The sequence below is a fragment of the Cyprinus carpio genome, chromosome A15 (genome assembly GCF_018340385.1).
Source record: "Cyprinus carpio isolate SPL01 chromosome A15, ASM1834038v1, whole genome shotgun sequence".
Classification (NCBI taxonomy): Eukaryota; Metazoa; Chordata; class Actinopteri; order Cypriniformes; family Cyprinidae; genus Cyprinus; species Cyprinus carpio.
In genome coordinates, this window is record NC_056586.1 from 2,174,454 (window position 1) to 2,190,817 (window position 16,364).

Here is a 16,364-nt window from a genome sequence, read left to right on the forward strand (position 1 = left end):
ACAAGTAACGCCATGATGAAGTCAGGTGGGGTTTCGCTTGTGCTGCCCAGAATAGGTGTAAAGACCTCAAAAATCACCCTGATGAGGAACATGATGTGGATGTATGGTATAGCAAGACCCATCAGGTACAGGACAGAGTACTGCAGAGTCGCTCCTACACACACACACACACAGCACTTATGACCATCAGCCCTAACCATGTGGCACTAGATCATGAATAATCTCATTTAAACATCAGAGCCCTGATTTCTGCCCTTTGACCCCATCCTGAGAGTGGCAAAACAAAAGTCCAGTTTTAATACACATATTACACTGAACAAAATTATAAATGCAATACTTTTGTTTTTTCATGAGCTGCACTCAAAGATCTAAGACTTTTTCTATGTACACAAAAGGCCTATTTCTCTCAAATATTGTTCACAATTCTGTGTTAGTGAGTACTTCTCCTTTGCCGAGATAATCCATCCACCTCACAGGTGTGGCATATCAAGATGCTGATTAGACAGCATGATTATTGCACAGGTGTGCCTTAGGCTGGCCACAGTAAAAGGCTACTCTAAAATGTGCAGTTTTATCACACAGCACAATGCCACAGATGTCACAAGTTTTGAGGGAGCGTGCAGTTGGCATGCTGACTGCAGGAATGTCCACCAGAGCTGTTGCTCGTGAATTGAATGTTCATTCCTCTAACATAAGCCATCTCCAAAGGCGTTTCAGAGAATTTGGCAGTACATCCAACCAGCCTCACCACTGCAGGCCACGTGTAACCACACCAGCCCAGGACCTCCACATCCAGCATCTTCACCTCCAAGATCGTCTGAGACCAGCCACCCGGACAGCTGCTGCAACAATCGGTCTGCATAACCAAAGAATTTCTGCACAAACTGTCAGATACCGTCTCAGTTTTCACTGTACAGGGCAGATGGCAGACAGCGTGTATGGCGTTGTGTGGGTGAGTAGTTTGCTGATGTCAATGTTGTGGATCGAGTGGCCCATGGTGGCGGAGGGGTTATGGTATGGGCAGGCGTATGTTATGGACAACGAACACAGATGCATTTTATTGATGGCCTTTTGAATGCACTGAGATATCGTGAAGAGATCCTGAGGCCCATTGTTGTTCCATTCATCCACGACCATCACCTCATGTTGCAGCATGATAATGCAAGGCCCCATGTTGCAAGGATCTGAATACAATTCCGGGAAGCTGAAAACATCCCAGTTCTTGCATGGCCAGCATACTCACCGGACATGTCACCCATTGAGCATGTTTGGGATGCTCTGGATCCGCGTATACGACAGCATGTTCCAGTTCCTGCCAATATCCAGCAACTTCACACAACCATTGAAGAGGAGTGGACCAACATTCCACAGGCCACAATCAACAACCTGATCAACTATGTGAAGGAGATGTGTTGCACTGTGTGAGGCAAATGGTGGTCACACCAGATACTGACTGGTTTTCTGACCCCCCAATACAGTAAAACTGCACATTTTAGAGTGGCCTTTTATTGTGGTCAGCCTAAGGCACACCTGTGCAATAATCATGCTCTCTAATCAGCATCTTGATATGCCACACCTGTGAGGTGGACGGATTATCTTGGCAAAGGAGAAGTGCTCACTAACACAGATTTAGACAGTTTTGTGAACAATATTTGAGAGAAATAAGCCTTTTGTGTACATAGAAAGTCTTAGATCTTTGAGTTCAGCTCATGAAAAATGGGGGCAAAAACAAAAGTGTTGCGTTTATAATTTTGTTCAGTGTATAAAGTAACTGTCCAGTTCTAATAAAAAATATAATTTTGTTTTTTGGCAAATTGTAATTCAAATATTAAAGCGCCCCTATTATGCTATTTGAAAGGTTCATAATTTGGTTTTGGGAGTCCCCTAACAGCAGGTTTACATGCATGCAAGGTCAAAAAACACTTTCAGTTTCTTACAACATGCATTTACTTTTACCTTATTTCTCTTTGACTCTCAAACGATTTGTAAACCAACATATTGCTCCATCCTTTATCGTGACTCCAAGTAATAAGAATGACTGACATTCTATTTTAATCAAAGGCGGGCCACAGCTGATTAGCAGAACTACAACATGAGTTAACCGGAGACCTACATCTGCAGTGAGTGTGTACAAAAATAAAAATTAATTGAAAATAAACCAGATTCACTTTCACAGCGCAGAGCACAGCATCTTCCTGACATTGTTATCCACACAAATGAGCTACAGAGGATGTTTTTGTGGGATGTCCACGCAGAATGTAGGCGGGTATTATGAACTTCATGAAAATGGGATTCGAATTTAAAACAACTTGTTTCAGCGGTTCTGAGTCTACTCTTTATTTTGAGAGAGAATAACTTTATTCTGCAAAGTTGTGAAGCTGAAAATGCGTCATAGTTATATTCACATACAGCTACATTACACACCGTGGGAAAGGTAATTTTTAAAAACTCAAAATAGGGGCACTTTAAAATGAATTTTGACTTATATATTTGCATACAGACAAAATATACTACATAAAAAAAGGTAAAAAGCCCAGAACAATCCAGAATCAAGTAATTGGCTTTTATATTGACTACTGAAGCCAAAGTAAATTATTGGAATATTACTACAATATTTACTTTGTATTATGGTGATGTCATATGTTTTTCTACACAATATTAATCTATAAACATCTTCACTTATTTGAAAATTTATTTGTATGCAACCATGACAGCAGAAAAAAAAAAATCTGTCTCAAATAAATACACCAAATAAACTTAATCTCAGAGGAATAATAAACACACAATGTTTTACTGTACTGTACTCATAGACAGAGATGGGACGAGTGAACGTGAATGTGTGATGTGACCTCTGACCTCTGGCTCTGAAGTGCCTACTGAGCAGCAGTTTGCTGATGAGCGGGAACACCACCATCATCATGGGCAGATATGCTGAACACCAGCCGCGGGAAGTGAGGAAGAGCAGCACACAACACCACAACAGCAGACTGACGTCAAAGAAGAGCTCGGCCAGATCCACACGACCTGTGCTCTGAACCACACACACACAAACAAAGATAGCTCCACTGATTTGAGTGACGGAATGTGTAGCCAAGTATAGTCTCTCATACTCTGCATTTAACCCATCCAGGTGCACACACACAGCAGTGAGTAGTGAACAAACACACACCGTGAACACAGTCGCCGTGATTTTGGCAAGTAAGACATGTTCCTCAATCACATCTTCCGATGATCCTGGATCAACATTATTGTCCAAAAATATAGACTTTGCCTTAACTCTACCCCTAAACCTAACCCTACCCATAATTTATTCCTAAAATCAGAGGGAAATGATAGCTGATTAACAAGGGAGTAGAAGCACCTAACCCTGCCTAAAACAGATATTTTCTGAAAAGTTATATCTCAATTCTGATTGGTTGATTGGAATGTTGATCCAGGAACAGCCAGCATGTCAGATATCAGTGATAACACGATTAAATAAAAATGCATTAATATACATAAATAAATAAATAAATAAACATATGTTTTATTTAAATAAACTTACTAATCTGAAAAATAAAAATAAATGTTATTTATTTCAATAATGCTTCTGATTGGGCATAAAATAATTGTTTGTTTAAATAAAGCTACTTTGGCATAAAATAGTGTGTTTGGGTTTACATCAGTTCAGTTGTTGAAGTGTGACATCAGATCAAGCGTGGGTATCTACAATTTGGAGCAGTGGGTGCAGTGCTGAAAGGTCTTTATAACTGCTGGAGAAAGCTATCTGTCAGGGTGTGGGTTAGGGGTAGTTTCTAGCCACTGTTCCACTATTGGGCCAAACTGTGCATTTAGCAAGCTACAAAGAAACTGTCATCCAGGCAACAGACAAGTGACTGATCTTAAGTGGTGACATCACTACATGCATTCCACCAGCACGCGGCAGCATTCCAGGATAATTCCGGGCTGGGAACAGTTTGTAATCGTGCCATGCGTTTGGCCCAACGTTGGAAAGGTGGCTCAGCAATTCACCTTTCAGCATGCCTCCTTTCAGCACACCCATTACTCCGAGCTACAGCTACCCCTGTCTCCATCAGATCTGTGACTTTAGTCAACTGAAATCATTGCAGATAAATTCATGTGTCAGTAATGTGTGGGTGTGTTATCCCATCACTCACCCTGCACTGGGTCTTGGCCAGTGTGTGGATCAGCACGATAATGCCAACGGCAGCAGATCCGTACAGACAGATGGCGGCGTAAAAGTAACTGTACCAGAACATGGAGCGGCCCATCAGCTTGACGAGCAAAGCCACGAACAGAACCGTCAGCAGAGTGAAGACCCAGCTCAAGATGAGCACACACACCGCACACACCAGCTCACATATGTACCGTCCAGCTGCACAGAGCATGTGACGCCTCAAAACACTTGTGTCACAGAGGGGCAGAAAGATCTGATCTGGAAAATAAATAAATAAATAAAAAAATTATCTAAAAAATTACACTGGTTTAGCATTAACATATACACATATACATACACACACACACACACACATATATATATATATTGTGACGAGCGTCCTAGGAGGAATCAGCGTCGCCCTGGCAACCAACGACATACACCTGCACGTCCTCACCCCCGGCTGATCGGCCACCGCTGCAGCTCGTTAGAACACGGCTCTTAAGCCGCAGATACTGAGCAGACAGGGAGAGACTGGTCTCGAGCCGAATGCACGCTGGACTAACCCTTTCTCTCATTTCTCTCCAGAAAGAAGCAGCGAGTGACCGACAGCCCACCACTTTTGGAGGACGTTTGGACACCCACTTTCACTTGGATTGAGCACTGAAGAGCACCGTGAGCACCAGCCTCCACGCACCGGCTTGCCATCCTGCACCTGTCCCTGTTGTAAATAAAATCCACCCTCCGGGGCCTTTTGTTGTGCACTAAGCCAAAACTTGTTGAGTGATTCTTCCCCACGCCACAATATATATATATTTGTTTGTATGCACTAATATACTGATATATATATATACACACACACACACACACACACACACACACACACACACACATATATATATTTATATATACACTACACACACACACACACATATATATATATATATACACTAGTTTTTTATTCACTTTTTATTATTTTTATGTTTGCATTTATTTGATCTAAAATGCAAAAATGCAAAACAAAAAAACAAAAAAAAACTGTACTCTTGCAAAATGTTATTAGAATATAAAATAATGGTTTCTATTTAAATATCCTTTAAAATATAATTTATATCTGTGATGAAAAGCTGAATTTCCAGCATCATGACTCCAGTATAAAAGTGTCGAATGGTCCTTCAGAAATCATTCCAATATACTGATTTATTATTAGAATTATCAATGTTGTACTGCCAAATATTTTTTTTGGAAACTGCGATACTTTTTTCAGCATTCTTTGATAAATAAAAAAATACAAAATAACAGCATTTGTTCAGAATAGAAAACTTTTTTTACAATATAAATCTTTTCTATCACTTCTTTTCAATTTAACACATCCTTGCTGAATGAAAGTTTTAATTTCTTTCAAAAAAATAAAGAATAAAAATTTACTGACCCCCAATCTTTTGAAAGGTAGTGTATATTGTTAAAAAAATTCTATTTTAAATAAATGCTGTTCTTTTTAACTTTTCATTCATCAAAGAATCCTAAAAATAAGTATCACAGCTTCCAAAAAATATTTGGCTGTTGCCAACATTGATAATTCTAATAATAAATCATCATATTAGAATGATTTCTGAAGGATCATGTGACACTTTTATACTGGAGTCATGATGCTGGAAATTCAGCTTTGGATCACAGAAATAAATTATATTTTAAAGGATATTTAAACTGGAGTCATGATGCTGGAAATTCAGCTTTGGTTTTTTTTTTTTTTTGCATTTTTGATCAAATAAATCCAGCCTTGATGAGCAGAAGAGACTTCTTTAAAAACATTACAAGTCTTACTGATCCCAAACTTTTGAACGGTAGTGTGTGTGTATATATATATATATAAATAACATCAGCAGCTAAGGCTATTTTATTGGTAAACTCACAGCAGATATTCAACTAATCATAAAAACACAGAAACTTCAATAAATATAGACAATACAAAACTTTAACCATATTTTACTAAAATATAATCTATACAATAAAATTGTATATAATATTTAATAAGAATAATGAATATTATCAATTACAAAATATATATAAGCCTCCTTATATTTGATTGTAAATAAAAAAATCTTCCCAGAATAGTTCTTTTTAAAAATGGCCATTAATGAACTTTCTAAATAAAACCATGATAACATGAAAAAAAAATCAAACACAATAAGAGATTTGTAATTAGTAATTAGATTAAACACATTAACCATCACGTACCCACTCTGCTGGTTAAGATGAATTTCATGCCCAGGTAGATCATTGTAGCGACGGCCACCACGTAGTTGATGATGGTGCCGACGTGAGCGGGATACACCACCAGCGTCACTCCCAGCATGTCAAAGAACACCATGTTACCATGGCGATACTCGGAGGAATCCGCCAGTTCTTCAGACATCACCAGGTGCTTAAGGACAGACAGGATGTTGTCGCCTGGCAACAGAGATAAACAGGAAGTCCATCATTCTCAAAACAATACATATATAGTATCTGTCCATCTGTATGTATAAAACACAATCTGACTTCACGCTTCACGTTTAAGGTGTTCAAATACATTGCTGTAAACCTTTACAGTCTGTTAAATGTCAACACAGCTGAATGATGGTTAACTCATGCATTAGAGCAGCAGTGATGTCTGATCCACAGAGAATTACTATAATAGAAGACACCGCACTGGCACTAAATGGACAAGCCAGGTTTGCAAGTCATGCAAACTAACACGTTTCGCACATCAGCTGAATAGAAGACTGCTTGCTCATTAGGCTAATGCATTATTTTATTAATAAATTTAATAAACAGAACTTCCTGCTCATCACTTCCTGTTTGTTGCTGCCGTGTGTTTTGAGTTTGAGCTCTGTCAAGTTAATTTACAGACAACAACTTACTCCAATTTATGTAATTCTTATTTATTCATCAATCTTCCATGACAGCACTTTACTGTCAAGAGTAATTTTCTGGCTGGTGCCCCATAAAACCGTATGACCAAAACTAAATATTTAAGCCAAAACCATTACACTGGTGGTGCTACTTAGATCTAAAACCACTACATTTAGTGGTGCCCTGTGTGAGGCTAACCTTGAATCACTACATGTGCATGTATAAGTGTGTGTAATAAGAGCGGTGCAGCTCGTCTCTGGTCTGATTTTCTCTCGCTCAGTATTATGGAATGAGAACTCAATCCAGTTGCAAGTGAAGCACAGTTTATTTACGAAAGCAAGGCAATCGAATAGATGTGGTCATGCAGAGGAGTAGATCTCAGATGCACGTAGACTGCGAGACATTGAACCGATCCAACACAAGATCCAACGATAGTTAGGCAATCTCCACAAAAAAAGTAAACCCAGGCAGAACTAAACAGGAACCGAGACACTGGAGAAACAAGCATGAGCAAACAACATGCACAGCAAACGCAAGACAGAGAAAGGCAGCGGAAAATGCACAACGGGAGCAGCCGTGTTGATTAGCTTGTCAGCACCAAGGTTGCAGAAGAAACACTAACAAGCAATCAGGCATGTGACAAGACCCAGACACGCAGGAATGAACACAGATCTGTGACAGTACCCCTCCCCTAGGATCGCCTTCTGGCGCTTACAGGGGAACTTACCTGTTGATTGTAATCATCAATAAGTGAATAATCCAGTATGTCTCTAGCAGGAACCCAACTCCTCTCCTCTGGACCGTGACCTTCCCAGTCCACCAGGTACTGAAATCCACATCCCCTCCACCTAGAGTCCAGAATATGTTTTACCAAATAAATTCCCCATCTACGAGTTGCAGTGGTGGGGGAACTGGGCCAGGCAGATTAATGGAAGAATGAAAAACTGGCTTTAATTTGGAAACATGGAAGACAGTATGAATTCTCCTGTACACTGGAGAAAGTTTGAGGTGAACTGCCACTGGGCTAATAATCTTGGTGATAGTAAACGGGTCAATGAATTTAACAGTAAGCTTACAGACAGTACAGAGAGGAATTTTCTTGAATTAAAGCCACACTTTTTGACCAACGACATAGACGGCAGGCTTAGGGCCCGATTATACACCCGGTTCAATGCGTCACAAGTGTTTTTGCTAGTTTCAGCCCGACGCAGTTCTCATTTTCCAGTCCTGTGCCAAGTTGTTTAAAGTAGCAAATGCATTTGCACCCATTTGTGCGCTCAGGGGCATGCTGGACAAATATATATATATATATATATATATATATATATATATATAGGCGCATTGCTATATGGAGGAAGTGAAAATAGACTGCACCATAGACCAACTTAAACCTGGTCTAAAGTCAATGGCACAGTAGTTTTTGTTATTTAAAGAGAGAGTTAGTGTAGGCTGCATAAATATAAAATACCTAGATGTCATAGTGGACAATCACCGCATGTATCAGAATTAGACTACCTATTTGCTCGTGTACGAGCAGCTCCATTTCCTCTCAGAGACGCATTCGGTCTTTGTGCTTGCAAATTCTGCTGTGCAAGTAGCAAATCCGCCATTAGACCATGCACTTAAATCTTAAAATAGGGCCCTTAGACCGGTGGTGATCGGCCTGGGCCTTGGTGCGTGACCCCACCTGGAGAATAGACTCTCTAGCCTTCCTCCAGGTGCAGCGGCACCTCTGGACAAAGGAGAGGGCAGAGGGGACCACGATTTCGGATTCCATACTCTGAAAGACAGGTGGCTGGTAACCTAAGCTAGACTCAAAGGGAGACAACACTGGTAAAGAATTGTGTGCGTACTCCACCCATGAAAGTTACTGATTCCAAGAGAATGGGTTCGAAGACACCAAATACCACAACACATTCTAAATTATGGTTAGCCCTATCCATCTGACCATTACTCTGTGGATGAAAACCAGAAGAAAGACTAACAGCAGCCCCCAACAAAACAGACTAAAATGGAAAAAAAAAAAAAATCCTTCCAAAATTTGTAAATAAACTGAGTCAGCCATCAGAGACAACATCCACCGGGAGGCCATGAATGAGAAAAATGTGATCAATGGCAGCAACCGTGGTTTCTCTGGCTGAGGGTATTTTAGGCAGAGGGATAAAATGAGTTGCCTTTCGAGAACCGGTCCACCAGTCAAAACTACTGTGTTAACCTGAGAAAGCGGGAGTCCCGTGACAAAATCTAACAAAATATGGGACCAGGGTCTTGAAGGAACTGAGAGCGGTTGAAGGAGTCCAGCAGGGGGTCGACTGGAAGTCTTAGAAGTGGCACAGACTGAGCAGGCTAAAACAAAATATTGTATGCCACGGGACATGGATTGCAGATTCTGTGAAGAGAACATGTAGCCAGAAATGAACAACATAACAGGGGCTCATCAGAGTAGGCAGCTGGAGGCAGTAGACGGGGTTCAGCATGCAGGCTGGTGTAATTCACAGGTGGAACAGTAAGGGGGTTGAGCGCAGTGGGCTGTTGGGCAGATTCGGTCTTTAACTGTCAGAACCGAGTGGTTCGATCTGAGACCTGTGTTACTAATGCCTGAACGGCAAGCCCAGTAGACATGATCTGTTCTTCCTGCAGTTCCATACCAGTATTGCTGCTGGTAAGAATGTCTCCAAGTTCTGCCATACTTGCTGGATCCATCCTTGGTCAGATCGTTCTGTTATGGAATTAGAACTCAAAACCCAGTTGCAAGTGAAGCACAGTTTATTTACAACAGTGGTGAAGAGAAAGCAAGAAAATGGAACAGATGTGGTCACACAGATGAGTAGATCTCAGATGCACGGAGACTGCTAGACAATGAACAAATCCATCACAGAAAAGATATCTAAAGACAATTTGGTAATCTGCACAAAGGGAAATAATCCCAGGCAGATCTAACAGGAACAGAGACACTGGAAAACCAACAAGCACAAGCAAACAACGATCTAACAACATGCACAACAAACGCGAGGTAAAGGCAGCGGAAAATGCACAACAGGTGCAGCCACGTTGATTAGCTCGTCAGCATTAAGGTTGTTGAAGCAACGCTAACAAGCAATCAGACATATGACAACAACACACAGACACACAGGAATGAACACAGAACCATGAACCGTGAAGTATCTAAAGCCCCCTTCCTCAAATCTTGCCCTGGAGGTCCAATGCACTGCAGAGCTTAGCTCCAACCCTGATCAAAGTCACCTGCCTGTGATTTTCTAATGATCCCAATGACATTGATTGGCATTGAATAGCATGCTCAGATGTGTTTGATTAGGGTTAGAGCTAAACTCTGCAGGAAAGTGGGTCTCGAGGTCCAGATTTGAGGATCCCTGATCTAAAGCATCTTGAACAGGGGTGCGTTTCCCAAAACCATAGTTGCTAACTAAGTTAGCAACTTTGTTGGTTGCAATGCAATTTCCAATTGCCAACCAACTAAGTTGCTAACAGGTTAGTAACTATGGTTTTGGGAAACACACCCCTGAGCAGTAGCTGAGAACTTTGTTTTGAGAACCAGATGTTTTAGTTCCTAACGTCTTCATATGAGGCTGTAGATCAGGAATCCGGTGTCTCACCTGCTCTCTGGATGGAGTTGGTGTGGATTCGCTCTGGTGTGTCATATTTAGTATGATAGAGGAAACCGTTCTCTATGAACGCAAGATCAATTCCTGCAGAATGAGACGAAGAAGATTTGCACTTAAAAGTCTTTATCATGATCTAACAGTCTCAGTAAATACTCCTGATATTCTCATTACCATTAACTTTTCTTTTTTATTAGCAATACATCAATTGAAATGAAATATGTTCTTACTGTAAATATACGTTCAATCTGTAAAACGTGTTAATTCTGTATTTTTGTACAGTAAAGTTCTGGCAACCACAGATGCCATGTTTTTACCCTAAATTTAACTTTTTTACAGTGTGTATCTCATACCAGGAATATTCCCAAAATCTCTGAAGATGCGGAAGTCTGTGTCTGAAGGAATGAGTCCGCTCTGGAAAATCTCCTGACCGACCACTGAGGCGAACGGGTGGACGGCGGCTCGGGCGTATGCCTGGACCAGCCACGGGTTCTCCGGACCTGAAACACACGATTGAGGCTCATTTACTCACCTTCACATTTAGACGTTTGACAAATGATCACGCTTTTCCATAACATGCAAGTGAATGTGAACAGACACATGAACAATCTGATGAACATTTGTGTTGCACAGAAAAACAAAACAAAACAAAAAAGTTTGGAAAAAAACAAACACTTTACTAGCATTAGGATCATTTGGAAGGTAGTGTTATTTATCAACAGTACTTATTGTTATTGATTCACTAATGCACCAGTGGGCAGCACCAAAGACACCGTGATGTAGAAGTAGGCATTGACCTTCTTCTGAAAAGGCGGTCTTTTGCAGCACTATGACATCATAAGTCCACACTTTTCAGATCCTGTCGTTTTCTGGCATTGTTTTCTATAAAAACTGTTTTTGGAATAACAAGGATGATTGAGTTTTGAAATTACAGGATATTTTTTTATAGTATAACATCCTCTTAACTGTCAAACGATCTAGCAAAATTTAAATTCTCAGTTCAATGATCTCTTTAACTCTGCCACTTGTTCCACCTATCAACAGTGCAGTTTCTTCTGCTGCAGGTGTTCAGCTCAGATACACACCTGTCTGAAACACCAGCTCTTTCCCTCCCACTCCTGCTGCCTCCAGGTTCACAAACGCTCGCACCTGCTGAGCCCAGGGATGCTGGGTAATGAAGCCGTGACTCGCCTGAGAGAGAGATAGATATTAAGTCTGGTTCAAATGGTTTGTACAATATGAAATGGTTTTTATACTGTTCAAAATGTTTTAACATTCTTATACCTCTATCTATCTATCTACCTATCTATCTATCTATCTATATATATATATATATAGAGAGAGAGAGAGAGAGAGAGAGAGATAGGTAGATATGTATCTATGTATAAATGAAACCATGAATAATGAAAGTGGTGGGAGTGATTCACATAAAACCGCCTGAACACATTTCACTAAGATAATTACATGCTTTGACGCTGAGGTCAAAGGTCAGCTGTGCTGTGAACTCTCACCTGGAGCTTGGTCTCCTCGGCCCCGTTGAACAGGAAGATGACGCCGTGTTTGAGTGGCATGGAGAGATTCACTAGAGAATGTAAAACCTCCAACATCACAGAACAGCTGACAGCATCATCACTGGCTCCTGAAACACACGCGCGCACACACACACACACACACACACACACACACACACACACACACACACACCTTATTAATCAAACAGTACCTGCAGTTATCACTGACACACTAGAGTAAAGCATGCATACATCTAAGAAATGAAAAAATAAAAATAAAATAAAACTTACTATATATAAAACACATAAAACCATTATGTAGCATATGCAAGATGCTGATAATGCAGATACATAAATCGATTTAATCCTGTCAATAAAACGCAGTCCTAAAACTCAATCCCAAATCATAACTGAATTTGACATCAATCCAAACATGACAGAACAACAACTCTGTGGTGAGATGCAAAATCTCATGCATATGCATCTTTTGAGTGCATCAGCGAATCATCTGATCAGATCCCACATACACACACTTACAAATCAATGTTCCTGCTGTTCACACATAGTGATGTAGACATGTTGGGGCGTGTCAGAACTGGCCAATTTAGAGGGGCGGGGATGAGTCTTTACTTTTATAAAGAAATATCTTTGGATTTGAGACTTTAGTCTTTGCAACTTTACAGATCTTCTTTATTCACCAAGAGCTTGTAGCACTCCAAAGAGAAAGGAAAAATTTAAATGGCATCATATGACCCCTTTAACAAAGTCTCCTGAGCTATGAAACGACAGCAGGTTCACTTGTGAAGCCTTGAATAAACTGCAGAAACGTACCCGGGCTGTTGGGCACCGAATCAAAGTGGCAGTTCGCGAGCATGAAATGTTGTGCGCTCGTCTTTGGCTGGAGTTTGACAGCAATGTTGGTCACGTGGTCGTAGCAGCTGATGGTGAAGCCGCCGAGGCTGAAGCAGCCAGTGGGTCGCTGGATGTCCACCGTGATGAAGTGAGGTCCGGTTTTACTCTCAGACCGGATCTGCTCGATCTGATCCAGCAGGTAGTTGACCGTGGTGATCTCATTCTCTGGGCTTCCAACAGTCCGCGGCCCGACGCTGGTGATCTGCTCCAAATGCTTCCTGATACACAACATAACAGTTTTACACATGTGAGCTCAAATGTGCTGCTATGGCTTTGTGCTGTTTTTATTCTATTGTTATTTATCTATAGATTATGAGTTTTGTTTTTGTCGAGTTCTTGAATTGAAGCGGAGAAGCCAAAAAGATTTTCATTGTACCTGTGTATAATGACAAAAAAGGCTATTATACTCTGTTATATTCTGCTTTATTTTACCTTACTCCAATCTGCTCTATTCTATCCCACTCTATTCTGTTCTACCCTACTATGTTCTTCTCTGTTCTGTACTTTATGGATGTATGAAACAAATTAAGATGAATAACATTCATTAAGAAACACAAATTTTCATTTAATGCCAACTTTAAGCATCATTAGTAGAGATATTTGCAGTATATGTGAAAAAAATACTGCAATATCCTCTTAATTTAATGTTTGTAAAATGTGAATACTTAACCCTTGTGCGGTCTTCTGTCACTTTTTTTTTTTTTTTTTTTTAAATCGTAGCTTCACCAGAATGTTACAAAACTTTGTGACTTTTATGGGACTTGGTATGTGAACACACACACACACAAAAAGGGCATGATTTGAAAAAGCTAAGTGGTCTTAAAAAAAAAAAGTCACACTCATGGTCTTCAGTCAGAAATAACTGACCATAGGAAATGAATAGTAAATGGGAAAAATTTACATAAAATCACAGCTTTTTACCATTTACTTCAGCGAAAATACAGAACATTTTTGTGTGTACAATCTATAGTTCCCCCACAATGCAGAAAAAAATAGCACAGCAATGAAGGGATGATACTCTAAAACATCTAGAGTGCAAGATCAACATACCAGCTCACACACGTGCAGACACACATTTGTACACATTATACATACAGTACTCAAATGAATTGGTACACAGTAAAAACCCCAGTGTTAAATTAACACTCCCAGTGTTTATATAATCCACACTCAGAGTGTTAAAAAAGAAACACTGAAGCAGTGTTAAAGTTAATGAGATAATTAGTTTAGTAATTGAGTAATGATTGAGCATTGCTGAAGAGCATCTGCTGTTAACAAACTGAATCACTGAAAGAAAGAGAAACAAGAACAGAACAAAAAGAGACGAGCAGAAATACAAGAACTACAGCAGACTTCAGCCACAGCCATAGATGAAATCAACACAAGATAAAAGAAGACATTAAATCTCTCAAGATCTCGGCAGAGGTTGATTTTACAACTCTGCAAACAGCATCACCGGCTTCACACATTACTTACAAAATTGACTTAAGACGTTGAGGTTTTAGTTTTGTTATCAATTAAGTTACCATTATCAAGGTAAGTGTTTGTTTAAGTTGGGCTCTTGACACTTGACTTTAAAACGCTAGAATTCCTTTGGTTGCAATAACTGTGTGCTTGTTCGTTATTTGTTATAACACCAAAAAAAAAAAAAAAAAAAAAAAAAAAAAAACAGGGCTGATGGGATAAAAAAAAAAAAAAAAAAAAAAAACAGGGCTTATGGGATCAGGTTTTGTTCATTAATAGTTTAATAAGAAAGATATTTTTTTATTATTGAACCTTAAGAATTATATACAATCTCTTAAGATCTGACATATTAAGATAAAGCTCTGAAAAGACTTTGGGAACACTTATTGAACATGACTCCCAGCATCAGTGCATGAATGAATATCATCTGAATAGTGGCAATCTTACATAAAGCTGCCATGTTGTAGTGAATTTCTGGATGAGCACCAATGATCTGTTCATCGATGGTTCCCAGCATTGCAGTGCTGATTATGAATCAAAATATACATATATGAACTGTATATGGTATTTTATTATATACTTTTTGCTTTTATTTTGCGATTTTTTGATATTTGTGAGTTTTTAGTATGTATTTTTTTTTTTTTTTTTTGGTTATTTTTTTGTTATTATTTATTTTTGTTTTTTCCATTTGAAATTGTTTTTTTTTTTTTTTTTTTGTATATGTATTTGATTATGAGGATCAAAACATATAAAGCATATAGTTTATATGTCTATATATATATTGATATATATATTTCTATTTCTATTTTGAGAGAATTTTATGGTACTAATTAATTATGATATTTTTTTCCCATTGAAAATATTTTATATATATAATGTGTGCTTGTGTGTGTGCCATTGAAAATAGTTATGTATATATGTATATGTATTTTTTAACCAGAGATTTTACTGTAGACAGAAAAAAAAAGAACACAATGACATATGATAAGTGTACGACATGAAAAAACAATTCTAGTTATGCTTTCGTGTATCAAAACACAGCAGACAGATTTTTTTTAATGACACTGTGGTAAATTGCATCAACCACAACTGTTATACAGTAGTATCAACCAGAGTAACAATAGTGTCTACAGTAGATGTTATTTTCTTTATAATTGATTCAAAATAAAATTATTGCAACTTAATTCATTTAGAATATTTAATAAAAATACACAAATCGCAATATAATATAAAAACACTACAGTATTTTTTACCATTGCATTATTTACCATAGTATTACCATAGTATTCTTGAAGTGACATGTAAATTGTATGGTATATGAATAAGGGAATCAAGCAATACCAAAATAAACATCAAAGTGTCATGGTATTCCCACCGGATGGCATGACTCTAATATGGTAAAGTGTACCTGGCCCGGAGGGCGTTGAAGTGTCCCGGACTGCTGCTACTTATAAGCTGCTGGACTGAGATCAGAACCAGAATCCACAGCAGACAGACGAACCCAAGCAGCAGAATCACAGCAGAACTCTCGGCCAGCAGCCCAGCTCTCATTTCTGGCTTGTGTTTGCGGCTCTGGAGCCCGTTTATCTGCGGGTTGTCTTTGTGTCTCTGGGGCAGGTTCAGAGCTGTCTTTTCTTGATTGTTTTTGCGGTGCTGCTGGTTCTGCTGGTCTCTGATTCTGGTATCTGTTGAGTTTCCAAGTCCTCAAAGAGTTAAAGTTAATGAGATAATTAAGTGACTAATTAAATGAAGATTGTCCATTAGTGATGAACACCTGCTGTTAACAATCAACTTAACAGAAGAAAA

The 16,364-nt window shown here is 39.2% G+C and overlaps 1 protein-coding gene across 1 annotated transcript in view; it reads right to left on the reverse strand.

Moving 5' to 3' along the window:
• LOC109113200 (endoplasmic reticulum metallopeptidase 1-like) overlaps nucleotides 1–16,136 on the reverse strand; it is a 21,243-nt gene extending 5,107 nt beyond the window's left edge. Inside the window, exons 1-10 of the mRNA XM_042770767.1 lie at nucleotides 15,967–16,136; nucleotides 13,014–13,312; nucleotides 12,183–12,310; nucleotides 11,757–11,862; nucleotides 11,025–11,171; nucleotides 10,666–10,758; nucleotides 6,395–6,607; nucleotides 4,158–4,435; nucleotides 2,857–3,031; nucleotides 1–154 (exon numbers count right to left, since the gene is read on the reverse strand). The exon at nucleotides 1–154 is cut by the window's left edge and continues 34 nt beyond it. Coding sequence (XP_042626701.1) covers nucleotides 1–154; nucleotides 2,857–3,031; nucleotides 4,158–4,435; nucleotides 6,395–6,607; nucleotides 10,666–10,758; nucleotides 11,025–11,171; nucleotides 11,757–11,862; nucleotides 12,183–12,310; nucleotides 13,014–13,312; nucleotides 15,967–16,109 — 1,736 coding nt within the window. The 5' untranslated portion in view covers nucleotides 16,110–16,136. The remainder of the gene's footprint in view (nucleotides 155–2,856; nucleotides 3,032–4,157; nucleotides 4,436–6,394; nucleotides 6,608–10,665; nucleotides 10,759–11,024; nucleotides 11,172–11,756; nucleotides 11,863–12,182; nucleotides 12,311–13,013; nucleotides 13,313–15,966) is intronic.
• Nucleotides 16,137–16,364: the final 228 nt, after the last annotated feature.